This window comes from Aythya fuligula, chromosome 3 (assembly GCF_009819795.1).
Source record: "Aythya fuligula isolate bAytFul2 chromosome 3, bAytFul2.pri, whole genome shotgun sequence".
Taxonomy (NCBI): Eukaryota; Metazoa; Chordata; class Aves; order Anseriformes; family Anatidae; genus Aythya; species Aythya fuligula.
In genome coordinates this window covers 17,337,956-17,355,988 of record NC_045561.1, presented here as the reverse complement: position 1 = coordinate 17,355,988, position 18,033 = coordinate 17,337,956, and the positions used below count along the sequence as shown (strand labels likewise).

The 18,033-nt window shown below is 48.8% G+C and overlaps 1 protein-coding gene across 2 annotated transcripts in view; it reads left to right on the top strand.

Annotated features, from left to right (window-relative positions):
- Positions 1 to 18,033, top strand: part of COQ8A (coenzyme Q8A) — a 36,500-nt gene that overhangs the window by 16,653 nt on the left and 1,814 nt on the right. For both annotated transcript variants that reach the window (XM_032185529.1, XM_032185528.1), the window contains exons 5-14: positions 3,374 to 3,448; positions 7,657 to 7,779; positions 10,808 to 10,893; positions 11,943 to 12,083; positions 13,259 to 13,340; positions 14,320 to 14,413; positions 15,044 to 15,185; positions 16,421 to 16,528; positions 17,298 to 17,363; positions 17,870 to 17,956. In XM_032185529.1, the coding sequence (XP_032041420.1) occupies positions 3,374 to 3,448; positions 7,657 to 7,779; positions 10,808 to 10,893; positions 11,943 to 12,083; positions 13,259 to 13,340; positions 14,320 to 14,413; positions 15,044 to 15,185; positions 16,421 to 16,528; positions 17,298 to 17,363; positions 17,870 to 17,956 (1,004 nt within the window). The remainder of the gene's footprint in view (positions 1 to 3,373; positions 3,449 to 7,656; positions 7,780 to 10,807; positions 10,894 to 11,942; positions 12,084 to 13,258; positions 13,341 to 14,319; positions 14,414 to 15,043; positions 15,186 to 16,420; positions 16,529 to 17,297; positions 17,364 to 17,869; positions 17,957 to 18,033) is intronic.

The window sequence follows — 18,033 nt, the reverse complement described above, 5'->3', positions numbered from 1 at the left end:
CTGGGTATCACCTCACTAAGAAGCCTGTTCCACTGTGTAACCACTGTCACAGTAAAGGAACTCACGTCCAGTCTGAACCTCCTCTGGTTCCACAACCCAAGTATCCTCAGCCTCTCCTCACAGGACATGCCTTCCAGCCCTGTTACCAGCTTTGTTGCCCTCCTCTGGACACTTCCGAGGACCTTAACTTTCTTTTTATATTGCGGAGCCCAGAACTGCGTGCAGTATGCACAGTGAGACAGCACCAATGCTAAACACAAAGGGAGGACCACCTCTTTTGACTGGCTAGCTATGGTGTGTTTAATGGATCCCAAAACGTGGTTGGGTTTTGCCCTCTTGGCACACTGCTGGCTCCACGTTAAGCCTGCTGCCAGCCAGCTCTCCCAGATCCCTCTGCAGGATTGCTGTCTAGCTGCTCATCTCCCAGTCTGTACCTGTGTCCAGCATTACTCCATCCCAGGTGCAGCACCCGGTGTTTACCTTTAGTGAATTTCATGCCATTGCTGATCACCCGGTTTTCCAGTGTATCTAGATCCCTCTACGAAGCCTTTTGTCCCCCCAGGGAGTCAGCAGCACCTCCCAGGGTAGTGTCCTCAACAAACTTGCTGAGGATGCACTCCACTCCTACATCCAGATCATTGATAAAAATGTTGGACAGGAATGACCCTAGAATTGAGCCCTGGGGACCGTTACTGGTGCCAGCCCAGCACAGCCCTGTTCGCTGCAACCCTTTGGGCCTTGCCATTTAGCCAGTTGATCAGCCAGTGCATTGTGAACCTGTTTATCTCATCGTTGGACAGTTTGTCCACAAGGATGCCACGAGGGACGGCATTAAAGGCCTTAACTGAAATCCAGAAAGATGACGTCTGCCACCTTCCTTTCATCCTCCAAGCAGGTGGCCTTGTCACAGCATGAGATCAACTTACTGAGGCAGGACTTTCCCTTGATGAGCCCATGTTGACTCTGCCTGAAAATAGCTTTGTTCTTTACATGCCTTTCAATGTTCCCCTGGGACAATCTTCACCATAACTTTTCCAGGCACTGAGGTTACACTTACAGCTCTGTAGCTCCCTGGGCCTTCTCTCGTGCCCTTTTTGTAGACGGGTATAATCCTGGCTGGCTTCCAGTCAGCAGGGACCTCCCCGTCCTCCCACGACCTTTGGTAAGTTGTTGAGAGGGGTACTGCTGACTCCCTCGGTCCTCTGGGGTGCATCCTGTCAGGCCCCATGGACTTGTGAACGTTGAACTGTTCCCTGACAGTCCTGGTGGCCACACATGAAAGCCACTGCTCCTCCACTTGCGGTCTTCCAACTTCAAGGTCTGGGCAGCCCAAGGTCTGTCATTATCATCAAAAACTGAGGCAAAAAAGGCATTATACACCTCTGCCTTTTTCTCCTCCTCACTTTTTAGGTGACCATCCACTCCCTGTATTGGTCCAATGTTTTCCTTTGACCTCCTCTTGCTGTTGACATACTTGAAAAAGCCTTTTTTGTTGTCCGACACCACACTTGCCGTTGTCAATTCAAGTCGAGCTTTGCTTGTTTCCTTCCTGCAGGTGCAAAGTGCAGCTTTGTGCTCTCCCTGTGAAGCCTGACCTTGCTTCCAGAGATGGCATACTTTCTTTTTCTGCCCTAGTTCCAGGAGGAGCTCCCTGTTCAGGCAGGCCGGTTTTCTGTCCTGCTCTATTGACTTGCAGCACAATGGGTTTGTCATCTCCTAGGCTTTTAAAAGGTGGTTCTTGAAAAGTGACCAGCTTTCATGGATCCCTAAACCCTCTAGAGCAGATTCCCAGGGGACACTGCTAATCAGCTCCCGGAGAATCTTGCAGTTTGCTTTTTCAGAGTTCTTTTGAAGTCCAAAACATTTCTTTGGAAATGGGATAGAAGCCAGCAGGAAAAGTACTGCATGAGTGGTATCTTGGACTTGTTCTCAGTCTAGAAAATCACTTTGAGATACTTATCTTCATTGTTTTCCTGTCTGACTTGATACTTTTTTTTTGCTCCAAGTAACTGTCTTGCACGTGGGATCTGACTGGAGATGACTGTGTCAGCATTTTAATAGATACTGTTTATGCTGTGATTGAGAAGTCTTTTTTTTTTTTTTTATTTTTTCTTCTCGTTTTCGACCTGAAATCTTCGGATTTCAGGTTCGAAAGACAGTTGCTTAGTGGTCTTGCATGGCTTGCTTCTATTGAAGGGTCTGCAGAAGTTTGTTTCATAGCATACCTTCATAGAAGAATGTACAGGAATTATGAAATGCATGGATGCAGTCCATGCAGAGGCCTTGTAACATCACTGATGGCCTTCCATGGTCTGTGCTTCACCTTATGCTGGGTTCTTCGGCTCAGTGCATGTAGATGGAGTTGTTCCAGAAGCAATGGGAAGGAAGAAAAACTCAAAGTGCTCAAACGATGTTCAGCCTGTTTGTGCCCAGACTTCCTTGGTTGAGACTACACAATGTGTGCATGCTTACATACTGCATTTCTTCCTACATACACGCACAAATTAACGTATGCTGCTCAGCTGTGCTTCCTTCACTGTACTTACTATGTAATCCAGTTGTTTTATTTGGGAGGCTGTCTTATAGTACCTGAGGGAAGACGTGGGATGTTTGGAAAACATGCATCAAGTACTGCTAGCAGTGCTCGAGTAAGGCGTGATGGGAAGCGGTATTGCTGAAGAGTTGTGAGGGAGCACCAGCCATTCTTGTTACTTACGTCACTTATCCAGAACAAATATTTTCAAATTGGGAAGATAATTGGGTAGGCAGTGAGACCTTTGGTAGTATGCATTTTACTGTACGATTAGATCTGTGTGTCACTTAATTGTTGGTGGTTTTGGTCAGTTGTGGAGGCAGAGAATGCTACTTGTAGTTGTAGCTTAATCTGTGGCCGCTGTACAGTGTCATGCAACTTGCCACTTGTAAGGGCGGTGGTATATGGATTGCTGATGTTCAGTCTCATGGACCTGTGGCTGCTGCTCAGGGTTACTCCACAGCACAGCTGCTTGGGATTAGAGCTTACAATGCTGCTTGGGTGAGGTGGGCCTCGGGAAGAATGAACCCCACAATTGGATTCTACAGCAGGAGCACACAGCTCTCAGTAGCGCTTGCTGATGCACTTCACAAGAACTGGGTGTCTCAGGCTGGTCTAGCCTATGATACCTGGCTGGCATGCTGGACTGAAGAAAGAAACACAGGAGAAAAGACTTCAGTGTAAAACTTAAAGATAACTCCATTGCAAAAGCCAGGATGCTCTAGTCAAGCTGTTTTGTAGCTGTGCTTGTGATCTTGTGGCTTGAGGTTAATTATAAAAGATGCTTCTATATGTAACGAAGATAAGTATTTTTACTGTGACCTGTTTCTTATTTTAAAGGATTGGCTGTTGGTCTTGGCATTGGAGCATTGGCAGAAGTTGCAAAGAAGAGCCTTCGACCTGAAGAACGCAATGGTGAGCCCTTTCTGCATCCTCATATTTGGTCCTTTTTTCCTTTTTCCTCTCCAGTCACAGTTTACCTGCATACACATTTGCGAGATTTAAGTCTTTTAAAAGCTGGGACGTTGACACAGTTGGGACAACAAGGGGAATTTTGTGGTTCTTTTGTTTTTAATGTGATACTTCCAGACTCTTTTTTTCCCATCAACGTAAGCCACAACCTCACCATGTAGGTGGAGGTCAGGCATGTGTATGTGTGAGAATAAGTTTATGCCAGTGCAATTCATACAGCCTACTTGCCCACAGCCACACCTGAGCACGAATACCATACCTGTGTCCATTCTTGGATTATGTTGGTGCAACAATATTTTTAAACTGTTCAATGTAACTGCATAATTCAATCACTTCAGAAACTGTAGATGAGCACTCATGTCTGAAAACTTCATGCTATTGTTGTTTGCAGTCTGTTTGAAGTTTAGGGATGTTCTGCCTAATAGGACTTTAGAGGATGGCTGCTCTCCTCTATTTCTCTGTCTTTCAGAATGACAAAACAATTTATGTATGTGCTAAACAGTGATTTGCTACTTCCATTTTTCTTTCGCCTTCCTCTGAAGGATTCTCATAACCATGCAAATTCACCCGACCTTGTTTTTTTTCCCAGCTTGCTTGAAGTTGGAGGTAAAATGTTCCCGAGTTACACCTGGCCGTGTCATGGTGGCTTCCTTCTAAGCTTTTGCAGTGGTTAAATGTGGCGGTGTAGCATGCTCTGCAGGCTGAGCTGTGCTCTGGGAAAAGTCATGTTTTTGCCCAAACCTTGATTAGTTTATATGGCAATGAGGGCTGATGATTTAGATGGTAGGCAAAGGATTTGGAAAATAATCTGGGTTTTATTTTTAGCTGTCTTGCTTGATGTCGTTTTTGCTTCTCTTCTTGCTGTTGTCTACTTACATAAGAGCTTGGAGCAGTGGTTACACTGCGTAAAGGAGAATGGGCCAGGAGTGGTAAGCTTTGAGGTGAGGCAGAAGTAGAAGATGATTTCAGCCTTTGTGCTGTTTTGGAACTTCTTAAGCCAAGATCGTGAGGAGAGTGCTGCATGATCGAGGCTCTCATTCCTGCTGCTCTTCTACAGCTTCTAGCTAGTGTCCTTGGTCACACTTTCCACAGGACGTTACAGTGGGTGTGACGCACTGGATGGGACCTGTCTCCAAGGGCTCTGCTCCTGCAGAAAGGCATGGCAGAGGACATACACACGGCTTGAGTCCAAGATCCCATTTTCTTACTGCTCTCTGGCAGTACCAGCCTTTGCTGTTCTTGGGGGAAATGTCTTGCCTAGGTACCTCTATTTAAATCTATTTAATCTAACAGGTTTGTACTTCTGTCATCTTGCCATTGCTGCTACCAAACAGAGGGGCCATGGATGCCTCCTCTCCTGTATGTTCTCTAGTAACCGTGTTTGCATTGATTTGTTCCCCCCTCCGCTTAAATTCCCATCCTTGTTTAGTAACTGTAGGGCCCTTCTCCATTCTCTCCTCTCTGCCTCATCTTGTCTGTTTCCAGAAACAGTTTACTTTTTATGATACCAAGGGATTTATCCCTGAACAAAAATTTTGGTGCAAGAGTTTGTGAGTTTCTCCCTTCCTCGTCAAAGCCTGATGTCCTAGACACAGAAATTTGATGGCAGAAATGATTTCTGTGGAGTTGCAGGGGTGTTTTTAAGGTGTTAAGGCTGCCTTCTTTAAGTACTTTAATAAGTGGTTTGGTTCATCTTTTAAAAAAAGGATGATTGTACTTCATTTCCAGTGGGATTTTTCTTGTCATGTTGATGTAGCTAACTTAAAAATAACCTCCTAGGTCACTGGTGACCTTGCTGGTAGTCTCAGCATTTGGTGTGTATCTAAAGTGCAAGGTTTACATGTGGTGGGATGGGAGAGTAGAACAGAATTCCAGGAATAAGAATGAAACACTGCCCAGACAAATAGTTGCCATTACTAGCAGGAAGACTTTGGATTCAAGGTCAATTTTGTAACTTATTAATGACCTATAACAGCTTGTCCTGATAGGCGCAGTGCAAATGCCAGGCTGGGCAGAGCCCTGCAGGGCTGGCAGCTAGCCTAGATTTGAACAAATGCTTGTTTCCCTATGGAAAGAAGAAGTGCAATCTCCTTGAGTGGTCAGTCTGAAGTGCTTAGGTTACGTTCTTTGACTGTTTCCTTGCTCCGAAGTTTGTGTGGCAGATGATCGTAAAAGTAAATGCGTGCAAAGTCCAGCAGGTAGTTCTACTTCTAATGGTAGCAAAGGAGGTGGAAGAGCAGTGAGAAGCACACACACTTGGAAGGCTTTGTGCTGTTTTGATGAACTGTGCTGGGTTTTATACCTGTTTTCTTCCACCTACCCGTGGAAGCCTATGTCTGTTTTCCATGATGTTTCTTGACTTGATGTTTACATAAATCTGGTTTTGACTCTTGCTTTCAGGTCACCTTCTTGTTTGGGCCCACTTTTAGCAAGGTACATAAACAAGCAACGAGCGATCACGGGCTGTTGGGTGGCGTGGTAGTCAGGCAGCACCCCTGTGGGCTCAACTGCAGTGAGAAGCGTGCCAGGAGAACAAGGTGGGGGAGTGCCTACGCTGGCTCTTTCTCTGACAAGACTTTTTGAAAAATTGTCATGGCTCACTGGCTTCTGGAGGTGACTTTAATCATTAACCAACTCTTTCATCCTTATCTGTGCAGGTGTTACAAAGGAAGATAGAGAACTCGGTAGTTTCCCTAGCTCCTCTGTGTCTGGAGCTTGTGGGAGGGACTGTTTGTTTTGTCATTGCTGAGGATCCAGAATTTTCCTTGTGGGACAGTTGAGAGCCAGAGTTCATGGCTTCAGGCCTTCAGTGCTCTGTTCTCCCTGTACCCTGCACAGTGTGAGCTCCCTCTGTACACATTCCTGACACCTAGCTGCAGAGGGAGAGGATTTCTTGCTGCTGCAGTCACTACGAGACACACTAGGAACTTCCATCTGTTGGAGATCTTCAGATCTTGCAGCTGCTGTGCCTTTTGGGCCCTTCTTGCTGTATATGCTGGCTTCAGCTCTTCCATCCTTTGTACCCTTTTCTCTGAAGTGTTGCTACAAGCTGTAGCCCCACGGTTGACATACCAGCTCTGGGCTCTGCAGCCTACCTGTAAGACCTCACCACCTTCCTGTCCTGTTCTCCATGAGAGCTGAGCTGCAGTCCCAAGAGCAGTGGTCGGCAGGTGCCTGCCTGCCCGTTCTGTCCGTGCTCTGTAAGCCAGAGAAGCTGTCCTCCTGAAGGGCTTGTTACTTCCAAAGGGATCACAAAATTGAGTTAGTCTCCCTCTATCTTTGTTCCATCCTTAAAAATAAATAAAAATACATCAGTCTTTGCCCTTTGTTGGGGACAGGACAGTGCTTGTTTGAGTTGGTAATTCTGGGCCTTGTTCTGCACGAGCTGGTGTATGTATGACCACTGGTGAGAGTAAGGGTTTGGCCTCCTGGCATGGTCTCCAAGTGCAGTTGGAACTAGTAACTAGTGGAACTCTCCCTGGGCTTGACTGGCCTCATAACCTCATCACAGATTTGCAATCTGCTGCTTTTTCAAGGTGCTATATGCAACCGTGGTATTTTGGGGTTATGGTGTTGGGACAATGTACTTTGCCTGTGCATTGAGAGAGATTTCAGTTTCATTAAGAAGAATGCTTTTATGGACTCAGAAATGTGAAGGCTCTGCTTTCTGCAGATGCCTGGTGCATGCTTTAGATGCACAGTTGCACAGCAGTACGTGAAGTGGGAGCATATTTTCAGTCAATTCCAGCGTGCTGTCTGGGCTTTTGACAGTCCCCCTTGCCGTGTCCCACTCCTGCTGCTCTTCTGAAGCTGTGGCTGTGCTGCAGGAGCCCTTTATGTGGTGTGTGGTTGAGCTGTGTGGTACAGCCAGTCCAAACACCACTGTCTGCAGGGTTTGTGTAGCCTCCGTGGATGTTTGTGCTGTTGTGACTTGTTGCTGTTGGCACTCGAGCTAGCAGTGAGTCAGAACAAGGCGCAGGTGTGCAACCACAGTCCATGCCCCTGGGTTGCGATGGAGCTCGAGCGTAGTCCTGGTTTGGTTCCTCTCTGAGGGAAGGTGAATCTCCTGCTGAGTGTACGCTATCACAGCAGAGTGAGCTTGCTGAGGTGAGGCTGCTTTTCATCCATGTGCTTTCTCTCCTCGCCCTCAGGAAAGAAAGCAGTGATGGACTCCAGCCCGTTCCTGTCAGAGGCCAATGCGGAAAGAATCGTGAGAACCTTGTGCAAGGTCCGGGGAGCAGCCCTGAAGCTGGGACAGATGTTAAGCATTCAAGGTAAGTGGGAGCACAGGTCCTTAGCTACCCTCAGCAGTGCTGCCTGCGGGAGCAGCTGATTTCTCGTGTTACACTGTCAGCTGTTTGGAATCAGTCAGCATGGAGTAAACGTGGAAAGTAGCTTTCTCATGTGAGAACAGCGGTGGCGATGTGTGTGATGCAGTTCAGCTTAATCATGGTCTGAAATAGCTGATGTATGGATTATATACCTCCACTTGCCTAGTGCCTCTGTTGTAGGTCTGAGCTGAGTCAGGCACACAGCTGAAAGTGGTTGAAAATGAGATGACTGTCTGTGAATTTCCATGCCTGTGTATAAAAAGCACTTGCAGAGTAGCAGAGCTGTATCCCAGGCTACTCCCAAGTGTCCTGCTAGAAAAGAGGTAGAAGATGACAACATGATCCTCTTCATTGTTTACCAAAAGTGTTTGAGGTTATATCTGCAGCCCTCTGCCATTACAACAACCTGTTTGTGATTTACATCACAGAACCACGGAATTGTAGGGGTTAGAAGGGACCTCTGGAGATGAGGGTCCAACCACCCTGCTAAAAGCGGGTTCCCTACTGTAGGTTGAGCAGGAAAGCTCCAGGTGGGTCTTGTATATCTCCAGAGAGGAGACTCTACAACTTCTCTGGGCAGCCTGTTCCAGTGCTCTGTGACCCTTGCTATAAAAAACTTCTTACGCATGTTTGTGTAGAACTTTCTTTTTCTTTTTATGTCCTTGAAGAGATTTCAGGCTGTCTTACTGCATCAGGCTCTGAAGTTGATGGTCACAGGTGAAGGCATGAGTGACATCGGCTTCTTTGCACTGAGCTGCTAGGTTACTCCTGGAACACAGCAGGTGTGCTGATTTCAAACCTTATCTGAACCTGTTCACTTTGCCTTCCTGCCAAAAATGAAAAAAGAGGAAGGAAAGAACCAGCAAAAAGAGCGCTTTTACACTTGTCTGAAAATAGCTTTCAAGGTATCACTGATACTGAGTCAGTGTCTGAGTGTTTGAAGTACTCCGTTTGCTTGGCTTGTGCTCCGACATTAATTTTAGTAGGTGCCGACTGATGGGGCTGGATCCTGTGTTGTGTTAAATAACCGAGAGCAGCTCTGTGTTCCAGAGAGCCCTCACCGTGGTATCTCATCGTCCTTCATCTGCTGTCACCTGTTGTAGGTGTGTGCCAGGCTGATGGCAGCGCTTGCAGAGCTAGGTGGGAGGCAGCTGATGTGCCATGGCTGCTCCCCATATGCTCTTTTCTCACCCTCCAGAAACTTCCAGGTGCTGACGCTGCTTGTTTATAGAGCAGATCTAGGAGGAGCTCCTCTGTTCCTTGCTGTGTTTGGCCAGTGCCTCTCGTAAGCGGAATGGGTGAGCCGTGCCTGGAAGTTGGCTCTGAGGTTCACTTGCCTGCTGTAGGTGGGAGTAACTTAGAAATTGTTAGGCTGCTGTTCCGAGGTGCACCTGATGTGCCCAGAGCCTGGCTATAGCTGCACCAGGCGGGGATGGTAGTGACGAGGCAACAGCTGTGAAAGGCCACCTCCGAGGAACAGAAATAATCTGGATTTTTGTCACTTGCCTGCTGTCTCCTAAAATGACTGAGCTTTGGCAAGGGTTTCCAACACTTGCCAGCTGACTTCACTCAAATGTCGAGACATGCAGGCCTTCAGCAATCTCTGAGGCATTGTCCAGCCTTCGTCTGGCTCGTGACAAGCGAGCAGAGTGCTGCAATGCCTGCGGAGGGCACAGGTCCTTGCAGGGACAGAATGGGAGCTCCTCCCTCTCAGGGCAGCATCCTTAAGGTAGCTGTGTTTCTCCTTTCCTGGGACAGACAGGTTGTGTTTGTAAATAAATGACACTTCAATTTGGATGTAAGAAGCACATGTGAAGGTTCTCAAGAATAAAGCTGGTAGCAGGGACTTTTTTTTGGTGTTGGGAGAGCAGCAGTTAAATCTAATTTCATAACGACTTGAAGAAAAATGAAGTGTTTGCCAGAACTGGTGGCTTTTCTCTGGGCAGTTGTAGAAGCCTTTACTTACAGGAGATGACTAATCTTTCAAGAGCCCACTCCCATCGTTTCCTATCAGGGTAAAAAATGCTTGCTAAATCCTGCTGGCTCCTAAAATAAGTTATTTTTAGCTGAGTTATGTTTTCTTCTGCCTACTTGCAGCTGCTCTACGTTTGGGTAGCTGTTTAGAGTAATAGAGGCTGTATTGCCATTAGTCTGAGTCCAGTATGTGCATACATAGGGTTTTACTGCTGCACAGCTTTCTAGAGAAACTGCTGCCCCTTAGGATGGGCTGGGTTAAACCCCGCCAGGAACCTGGGAGCTCTGGGATGATGCCCCAGGGGTTCCTTCTGTTGCCTGTGTCTGTGACAGTGCCCTCTGGTAGGCCTGGGTGCTGCTCTGCTGCCAGCAGGGGCTGGGAGATGGCAGAGGCTTGTGCAGAGCACCTTGTGCTTGGTGTTTGTGCAGCCTGCCGTCCTACCAGAAGTCTCCGTGCCGCGCAGTGCTGCACGCTGCTCCCAGCACTGCTGCCGGGTCTGTGGGGCCTGGAGCAGTGTTCTTTATTTCACTGAATTGAGCCAGGAACCGTGATGACAAGTGATGCTGAGGAACCTTCTTACACTTAGGAATCCAGCGTGTTTTCTAGTGTATTCATACCTTGTCCTGACATTGTTCATTGGGAGAAGGTGCACAGAAATTTACTCTGTCTGCAGCAGGTGAGCTTAGGAGATGGTCAGGTAATACACAGATTTTTTTGTGAGGACAAAAACAAAGGAGTAGCTTTTTCTTCTGTTCTGTTACTTGTGCCCAGGACGCCTGGCTCATTTCCAAAGGTGTGATGCTTCAGGAGGTCTGCCTAAGGGTTCACTACAGGGTATGGTATTTCTGAGCTAAAATTAATCCCATAACCTTCATCGGTGTGTGTTCGGGCAGGACAACCTGACTTGTTTGAGCACAGGTGTGTTTCTTCGTGCACTGAAGAAGAACTGGAGAACGCAGTGCCTGTGCTGACTGCCGTGTTCTCTTCCTCTGGCAGATGACGCCTTCATCAACCCCCATCTCCAGAGGATTTTTGAGCGTGTGCGTCAGAGTGCCGACTTCATGCCCATAAAGCAGATGATGGTGAGGAACGTTCCTTCCTGCTCACTGGGGAAGAGGGTCTGTAGCAGAATAAAAGTCACCTGTGACATACACTGCTGGGGGAGGCAGACAGCATTTCTAAGAGTTTTCCTTCAACAAAAGTTGTGTATTTTCAGTTGTGGATGACATCTGATTCCTTATCTCAGCTATGTGCTGTCAATTCTTACCCACAAGTATGCATTCAGCTCTGAACAGAGAAAAAAATGCTGTATTTTTTAACGTCCAGAGGTTATGCTGGTGGAACAGGAAGTCCATACAAATATGATCACATGGGACTAGTTTAATGTAGTCTCCTCTTCCGTTTCCTCTCTCTGATCTTCCTCAAGGATGTCAACCTAGTGTTTACAAGTGCCTAAATCCCATTTTAAAAACACAAAAATTTTAGTCTGATGGAAAATAAACAGGAATTCTGTCTTTTTGACTGTATGTAGCCTACCTTCAAGTAGAGTTGGAACATGTTCTCTTTTTGTCTTTTCCTCCCTTTGATAATTAAGATGTGAAGGGTAATGTAAAAGGAACTGTCGGCACTACATCCATCTTCTGAAAGATAAGAGCCAGCGCTTAAGTATGGCAGCCTGGCAGTGTAACAAAAAAGCTGTTAACGCACGTTGTCATGTTTAATTGTCACTATTGCCTCAAAGAGAGTCACTCTCAGCCTGGATTGCTTCTGATCAGCTTGGTAGCGTGATGAAAGAGGAGACATGTCTAAATCCTTGCCCATATTCTGGAAGATAAGTGGCCCAAAAAGGGGAACTTTTATATTCCTAAAGCAGTGCTGGTTGTGTTCAGGATCACTGCTCTTCAGGCCCCAGTAACACAGCCTCACACAGCTCCTACCAGAATCTGTTTAGTTCTGGGGAGCCACTGCTGGCTGGACCATTGCTCATGGTTCTGTGCTCATTGGGAGGAAGGGGAAACGATCTAGGAAGCAGGGTGTAGGTACTCAGAGCGAGTCACCTTAGAGGAGCATGGTGGCAAATAATGCAGATCTTAAATATTTGCTGTCCCTGATGTTTTCCTTTCATTTGTAGAAAACTCTGAACAATGACCTTGGCCCCAACTGGCGGGATAAACTGGAGTCCTTCGAAGAACGCCCCTTTGCTGCTGCTTCAATTGGTCAGGTTCACCTGGCACGCTTGAAAAACGGGAAGGAAGTTGCCATGAAAATCCAGGTGGGCTTTAGAGACCAGCATCCTCTCTGGTCTGTGCTGCACAGAGAGGCAGCGGAGCTGCACAGATATATTTACTGCTAGGATGCATAAGGAAACGCTTTCATGGAAGTGAAATTTGGGTCCAGCAATCTCTTACCCTAACAGAAGCAGAGGGGAAGGACAGAAGAGGTTGTGCAACTTGGGCCAGTCTCTGACCCCAGATGAGTGGGAGACCTTTCTTGTGGTTGTATCACTGAAGTGTGGGGATAATGGTGGTAAGGGACTGCTCGTACCCGCTAGTGCTGCGTGCAGGGGTCCTACCTACTCCATGGGTCAGTCCTCTTTCTGGAATGTGCCTTTTCATGCCTTTTCTGGCCGCAGCCCAAAGGTTATAGAAGTTTGAAGTGACAAACAAGCACTGGCTGCTAAGAAATGGCAGTCTGACAGTGCTGAGGGTTATTCAGGGCTGTCAGCAACTTCAACCAAGTATTTCTAGCAACTAAGTTCCGGAGCTGGAACTATTTGTACGGCATGCTTTATAATGCAAAAGAAGTGACGGAACTTGCTTAGTCAGGAAGGGACCTCAGGCAAAGTTGGTTATCTGGTTGTTGGTTTATTTTGTAAACTGGGAGGCTTTAGAGATTATATGGATGGGTATTGGCTCCTTCTCAAGCTAGTTGTGTCCAAAGTGACCTCTGAAGTTAGCCCAAGGCAGTAGCAATGGAAAGTAACTCTGTGGCACCATACGTCCTGCCCCACAACAGCATAGCTGGTTCATTTCTTTACAGACTAGGTGAAAAACAGGAGGAGGTACCTTTTCTAGGACTGGTGTGTGGTCTTGCTGCTTGCCCTGCTGCTCTGGATGAATGAAACACTCTGGGGCTGTCAGTGGCGTGTGCTTTCAGCTGTGGGTAGGAAAGTGGCTGGCTGCTGTCACTGGGATTTGTGTGTCTGAGGGGTTTCGTGTGTTGCTGGGATTTCCGCCTTAGGATTTCTTTCATGTTAGAAGAGTCCATGCCAGAAGAACTGAAAAGGCCGTTCTGTTTGCCACGCTGCAGGTGGCTGTGTTGAGGGTCGGTTCCTGTTGAGCTGGAAGGTGTTTTTATAGCTGGAAGGTGTTTTTATCTTGCCCTGTACAACTGGCTGCCTTGGGTTCATCCAGCCGTAACGCTGCCCTTTCCCGTTCTGTCCTACAGTACCCTGGAGTTGCCCAGAGCATCAACAGCGATGTTAATAACCTGATGACTGTCCTGAGCATGAGCAACATTCTCCCTGAAGGTAAAAAGACCAAGATCCATGTGTCATCTAGCACATGGAGGCCTGTACCTTGCTTACTTCTCTCCACAGACTGGAGAGCATGCCCTTGAGCATGTGCCTGCTCCAGTGTTCACTCGGTGGGGTGGGAAGTGCACTTGTGTTTATTTTTCCTGGTCGTGTGTGTGCACCTGCCAGAGTAACATATGCTTGTACCTGTGCACTTCTCCAGCGAAGGACTCACAGGGACTCCTGGCAGTCTGAAGTGCCTGATGGCCTCCTAGCCATGAAATGTGGGCAGCATTCATATAACGTATCCTTGCTCTGTCCCTGCTATTTTCTGCCAATGCTGGCAGAATTCATTCTTCCCTGCATTTCCTGCATCCCTTTGACTGGGGTGAGCAGAGAGCGATGGGTAGAGCTGTGGAGAGCTGGAGACCCATTAGATCCTGGGCTCTCTCAGTGCTTTCCTATAGTAGAGGAGAACACCCATTTTTCCACAGTGAATGCAGGATTAACTGCTCCTCATTCCAAGCACCTGCATGCAGCAGCTGTAAATCGTAGTGGCACTGTGCAGATGTTGCCCTCAGATCAGGCTGCATAGTGACAAAAACTGGCTACTGCTCTGTGGTGGCTCAGGGCCCTGCAGGATGAGTCTTGCTGCCTTGACGCGTCTTGCTGCAGAGCCCTGTCAGCACCAGAGCTGCCCCGAGGGAGAGAGCAGGAGCAGGCACCGTGGGTGGGAGATGGGGAGGACGGGCCCAGCTGTGTGAGCACGTTGTGGATGTGCCTTGCTGAAGGAGCAGCTGCGTGGCCACTGCCTGGGGTTACCCGTACAAACTGCTTCCAGTTGCAAAGAGGAGGTGGCTCCTGGGGACCTCTCGTATTCTTCAGCCTTGAGTTGGCTGGACAGCAGGTTGCTCCTCAGCTGCAGTGCTGGCAAGCTTAGCCTGAGGGGCTTTTTTCCTAAGACTACTCTGTTCTCTGCTGTTTGGCTTTTAAGGTTTGTTCCCTGAGCATTTGATTGAAGTCCTGAGCAGAGAGCTGGCCCTGGAGTGTGACTACCAGAGAGAAGCTGCCTGCGCGAAGAAATTCCAGTATGTTCACACCAGTGCCCCAACCTGTCTCTGCACATGGGTGTGAAATGTAGGGAGGCTCCTCAACTGCAGGGGCAGCGGGGAGGTGAATTCCATGCCCTGGGGACCCAGCTCAGCTCTCTTACAGCACCTAACGCCACCAGCAGTGGCTGCTCCCTTTTCTCACTGTAGCACTGGGTCCTGATGGCTTTTACGTTAAGGCTGGACCTGGGAGTGCTGCTGGAGGCTGGATGCCCCCTCTTTGCCCACCCTGCAGAACGTTGGCCCTGCTCTCCTTGCAAAAGGCCAGTTTCTGTACGTGTAGTCTGGCCCTGAAGTGGGATGACCAAAGGAGCCCGGTGTCCCTCAATGTGACCGCCTGGAGGCCCTCCTAAAGCTGCTCCTTCAGCAGGAGATGTGACCTCAGGAGTCACCAGCAGCTGTAACTCACTGGCATGGCTTCTGGTGACTTGATCCCTGCTAGAGCTACTGAGGAAAATATTCCCTGGCAGCTGCAGCCAGGGTGTGGGGAAGGGGCAGCGGCTGTGAACCAGGTTACGTGAAGGAGCCGTGCGCTGTTCAAGATGTTGCAGAGGGACCCACCTGCTTGCGGGGCTCCTAACCTTCTCCTCTCTTCCCTCCGTGCCCTAGGGAGCTGCTGAAAGACCACCCCTTCTTTTACGTCCCGCGGGTAGTGGATGAGCTGTGCAGCAAACACGTCCTGACCACAGAGCTTGTGTCTGGCTTCCCACTGGATCAAGCCGAGGGGTTGAGCCAGGAGATCCGAAATGAGGTACTGTGGTCACGGGGGTGGCTAAAGGGGAGGTCTAGCTGAGGAACTCCTGGGTGCCCTGCTTCTCTCAGATGACCCTAAGCTTGGGAGGAATTGCCAGCTCTGGGGGAAGAACAGTTTTGTTCTGCAGCTGTTCTCTTGGACGGGACTGCAGGAGAATTTCATGCCCTTGCCAAAGTGATTGGGTGTCATCGCCCTCTGTAAGCCTGGCCCGTGCTGTACAGAGCTGCTGGAAAACTACCCCAGTAAACAGGAGGGGGGATGTGGTGGTGGGTGCGTATTGGTGCCCAATATAGCAAGGGATTGGAGTGCTGTGGTGGGAGAAGCATCTGTTTTAGTAGCAGAAATAACTGTCCTGGAATTTGGATATGTTTTGTGGTTGGGTGGCGGTTTTTTTTTGGTCTTGTTGTGAGCTGTCAGCTGTTAGCAGGTCACTGGGGAAAAGTGCAGGGTGTATGTTCCCCTAGACAGGTTCCAGTGCCACGTTGGACGTGGAGACAGGCCAGAGCTGGCTGCCTGAGACCCCTGAGCTGCCTGCCCTTGGGGCTTGTTCTCTCGGATGGGCTGCTGCATCACCTGGGCTGCTTTTCAGAGGCTCTGGGGTGGGGCAGTGCTGCCCTGCAAGCAAAGCAGTTGGCCAGGCAGGCCCACAGCCTTCTGCCCCAAGTGGCAGTGTCCTGCAGCAGGGTCTGGCTTGCCTTTACTGATCTTCCTCCTGAAGGCGGTGTCACCGGGCCTTTGAGCAGCTGAGGATGGGCAGGATGAGGCTGGCAGCTGCACTGAACAGGCTCCCGTTTGTGTCCTCACAGAGAGGCTTTGCTGCATGTAATGTGGTAGCAGGCTTTCTAGAGGCTGTGCTCTTGCCTCCTCCATGCCTTCAAGTCCCAAGCTCGTGTGCCTGCTGCTGCTCCCTCAGCCTGGGCGGGTGCTGAGCCCAGCAGGCTTTGCTGAGGGGTGCTTGGTGGTTGTGTGCACGTAGTGAAGCCCCTTTAGGTAAAGGTTTGAAGCTAGCTCTGTATGCTGTTGGGAAGGAGGCTTTGCAGGAAGAAACTCTTAGCTTCTTTTGGGCCTTTAACTCTGAGTGCCCTGGAGCAGCATCTTGCCTCCTGGGAGCTACGTTGCCTTCATTTCAGATGGTACCTGCGTTCCTGGCGTGTGCTCATGCCCACTGTAATTACATGCATGCGTGGGGCTTGCCACCCTACTGATTTTTTGTTTTCTCTCTGGTTTTCAAGATCTGTCACCACATCCTCGTACTGTGTCTGCGGGAGCTGTTTGAGTTCAGGTACATGCAGACTGACCCGAACTGGTCAAACTTCTTCTATGACCCACAGTTACACAAGGTAGGTGCAAGCAGCACCCATTCTGCCTGCGCTAGCGCTGTTTTTCACCAGCTTTTGATTATTCCCCATTCTCAGAGTTCATTGAGCTCTGACTGAGGTTCTCTCATGGATTCCTTGAGCAGGCAGGACAGTGAAACCTGGCCCTTCACTGCTTCTACTTGCTTGGTCTGGGTGGGAGGGAGAACAGGGCTCGTGGAACTGTTGGGCTGCCCGTCTTTGGCCCAGGATCCAGTCACAGATAACTCCTGAGCCTCGGGGTCTTTTTTTCTTTCTTTGAAATGTGTCACTGGGAAGTTGTATTTGGCAGTGTCCTACCAGGGCACATCTGAACAAATGGGTTTTAGTTGAATGCTCTGGTCTTGTGCTATGCTGAAGATACCGGTGCTTGGGGAAGCACTTGCAGATGTCCTGCTGGTTGGCTTGGCTGCCTGCTTGTACCCTGCAGGCTGGATGGAATTGCTTGTTCAGCCCTGAGACGTGTTGAGAATTGTTGGGAAAAGGTTCTGCATTGCTCTGTCCCCAAGCAGCAAGCCTGGGTGGGGTTACAGGGCAGGTGTGACAGTGTCAGCACAGGCCACACCTCCTGTGTCATGTACCGGAACAAATGCTTGCCCTATTGCTAGGGAATTCAGGAATTAAGGGGAAGCTGAGACAGTGGAAAAGTGCTCCAGCAAGCTGAGCTTCCTGAAGGCACTGGGAGTCTTCTCAGGTCGGGCCTCCAACCTGAAGAGGTTGGTACTGCAGTGCTGAAGGGTTTGTTCATTTCCAGGTGGCCCTGCTGGACTTCGGAGCAACACGAGGGTTTGACGAGAAGTTCACAGACGTTTACATTGAGGTGAGGACTTGCAGTGTGTTCTAGCGTGCTGCGCTGGGGTTCTTAAGAGTACTTGCACAATTCTTCTCGTAGCTGTGTTGTTTTGTGTCTGTATTGAATCCGCTTCTGGCTGTAGAGGGAAGCAGGAGTGGAGATGAGATCTTGGTTCCGGTTTTATCCCTGACGATAGCTCTGTGCGTGTCTGCTGCTAGCCTTTGGTGCTTGTGTCCTGATGGTTAAATTACGTGACAGCTGTGGAGAACTGTAACGTTGCTCACTGGGAGACTCAGGCAGAGCTTATCTCAAAGGGGATCCCCTCTTCTCACCCACTCACAATTCAGTGATTTTTATATGAGGGTGTGGGGGAATTGCTTCTACTGTTCATTGCCTGGCTTCTCCTGTGGCCTGCTTACAGACTCGCAAATTTATGCACTCGTGTATATGTGTGTGCGTGTGCGCGCGCTTTTTTGTGTGAAAGCTTTTTTCAGTCATCACCTAGCTCTCCTGAAAGTGTTCTTCCTATTCAGGTAATCAAGGCAGCTGCTGACATGGACAGAGACAGAGTACTGAAGAAGTCCATTGAAATGAAATTCCTCACTGGTTATGAAGTCAAGGTACGGAGCAGAAGCATTTACTTCTAGTAGTGGCCAGTGAAAGGTTTGCGGAAGAACGTGGGTCTTAACTTAGAGAT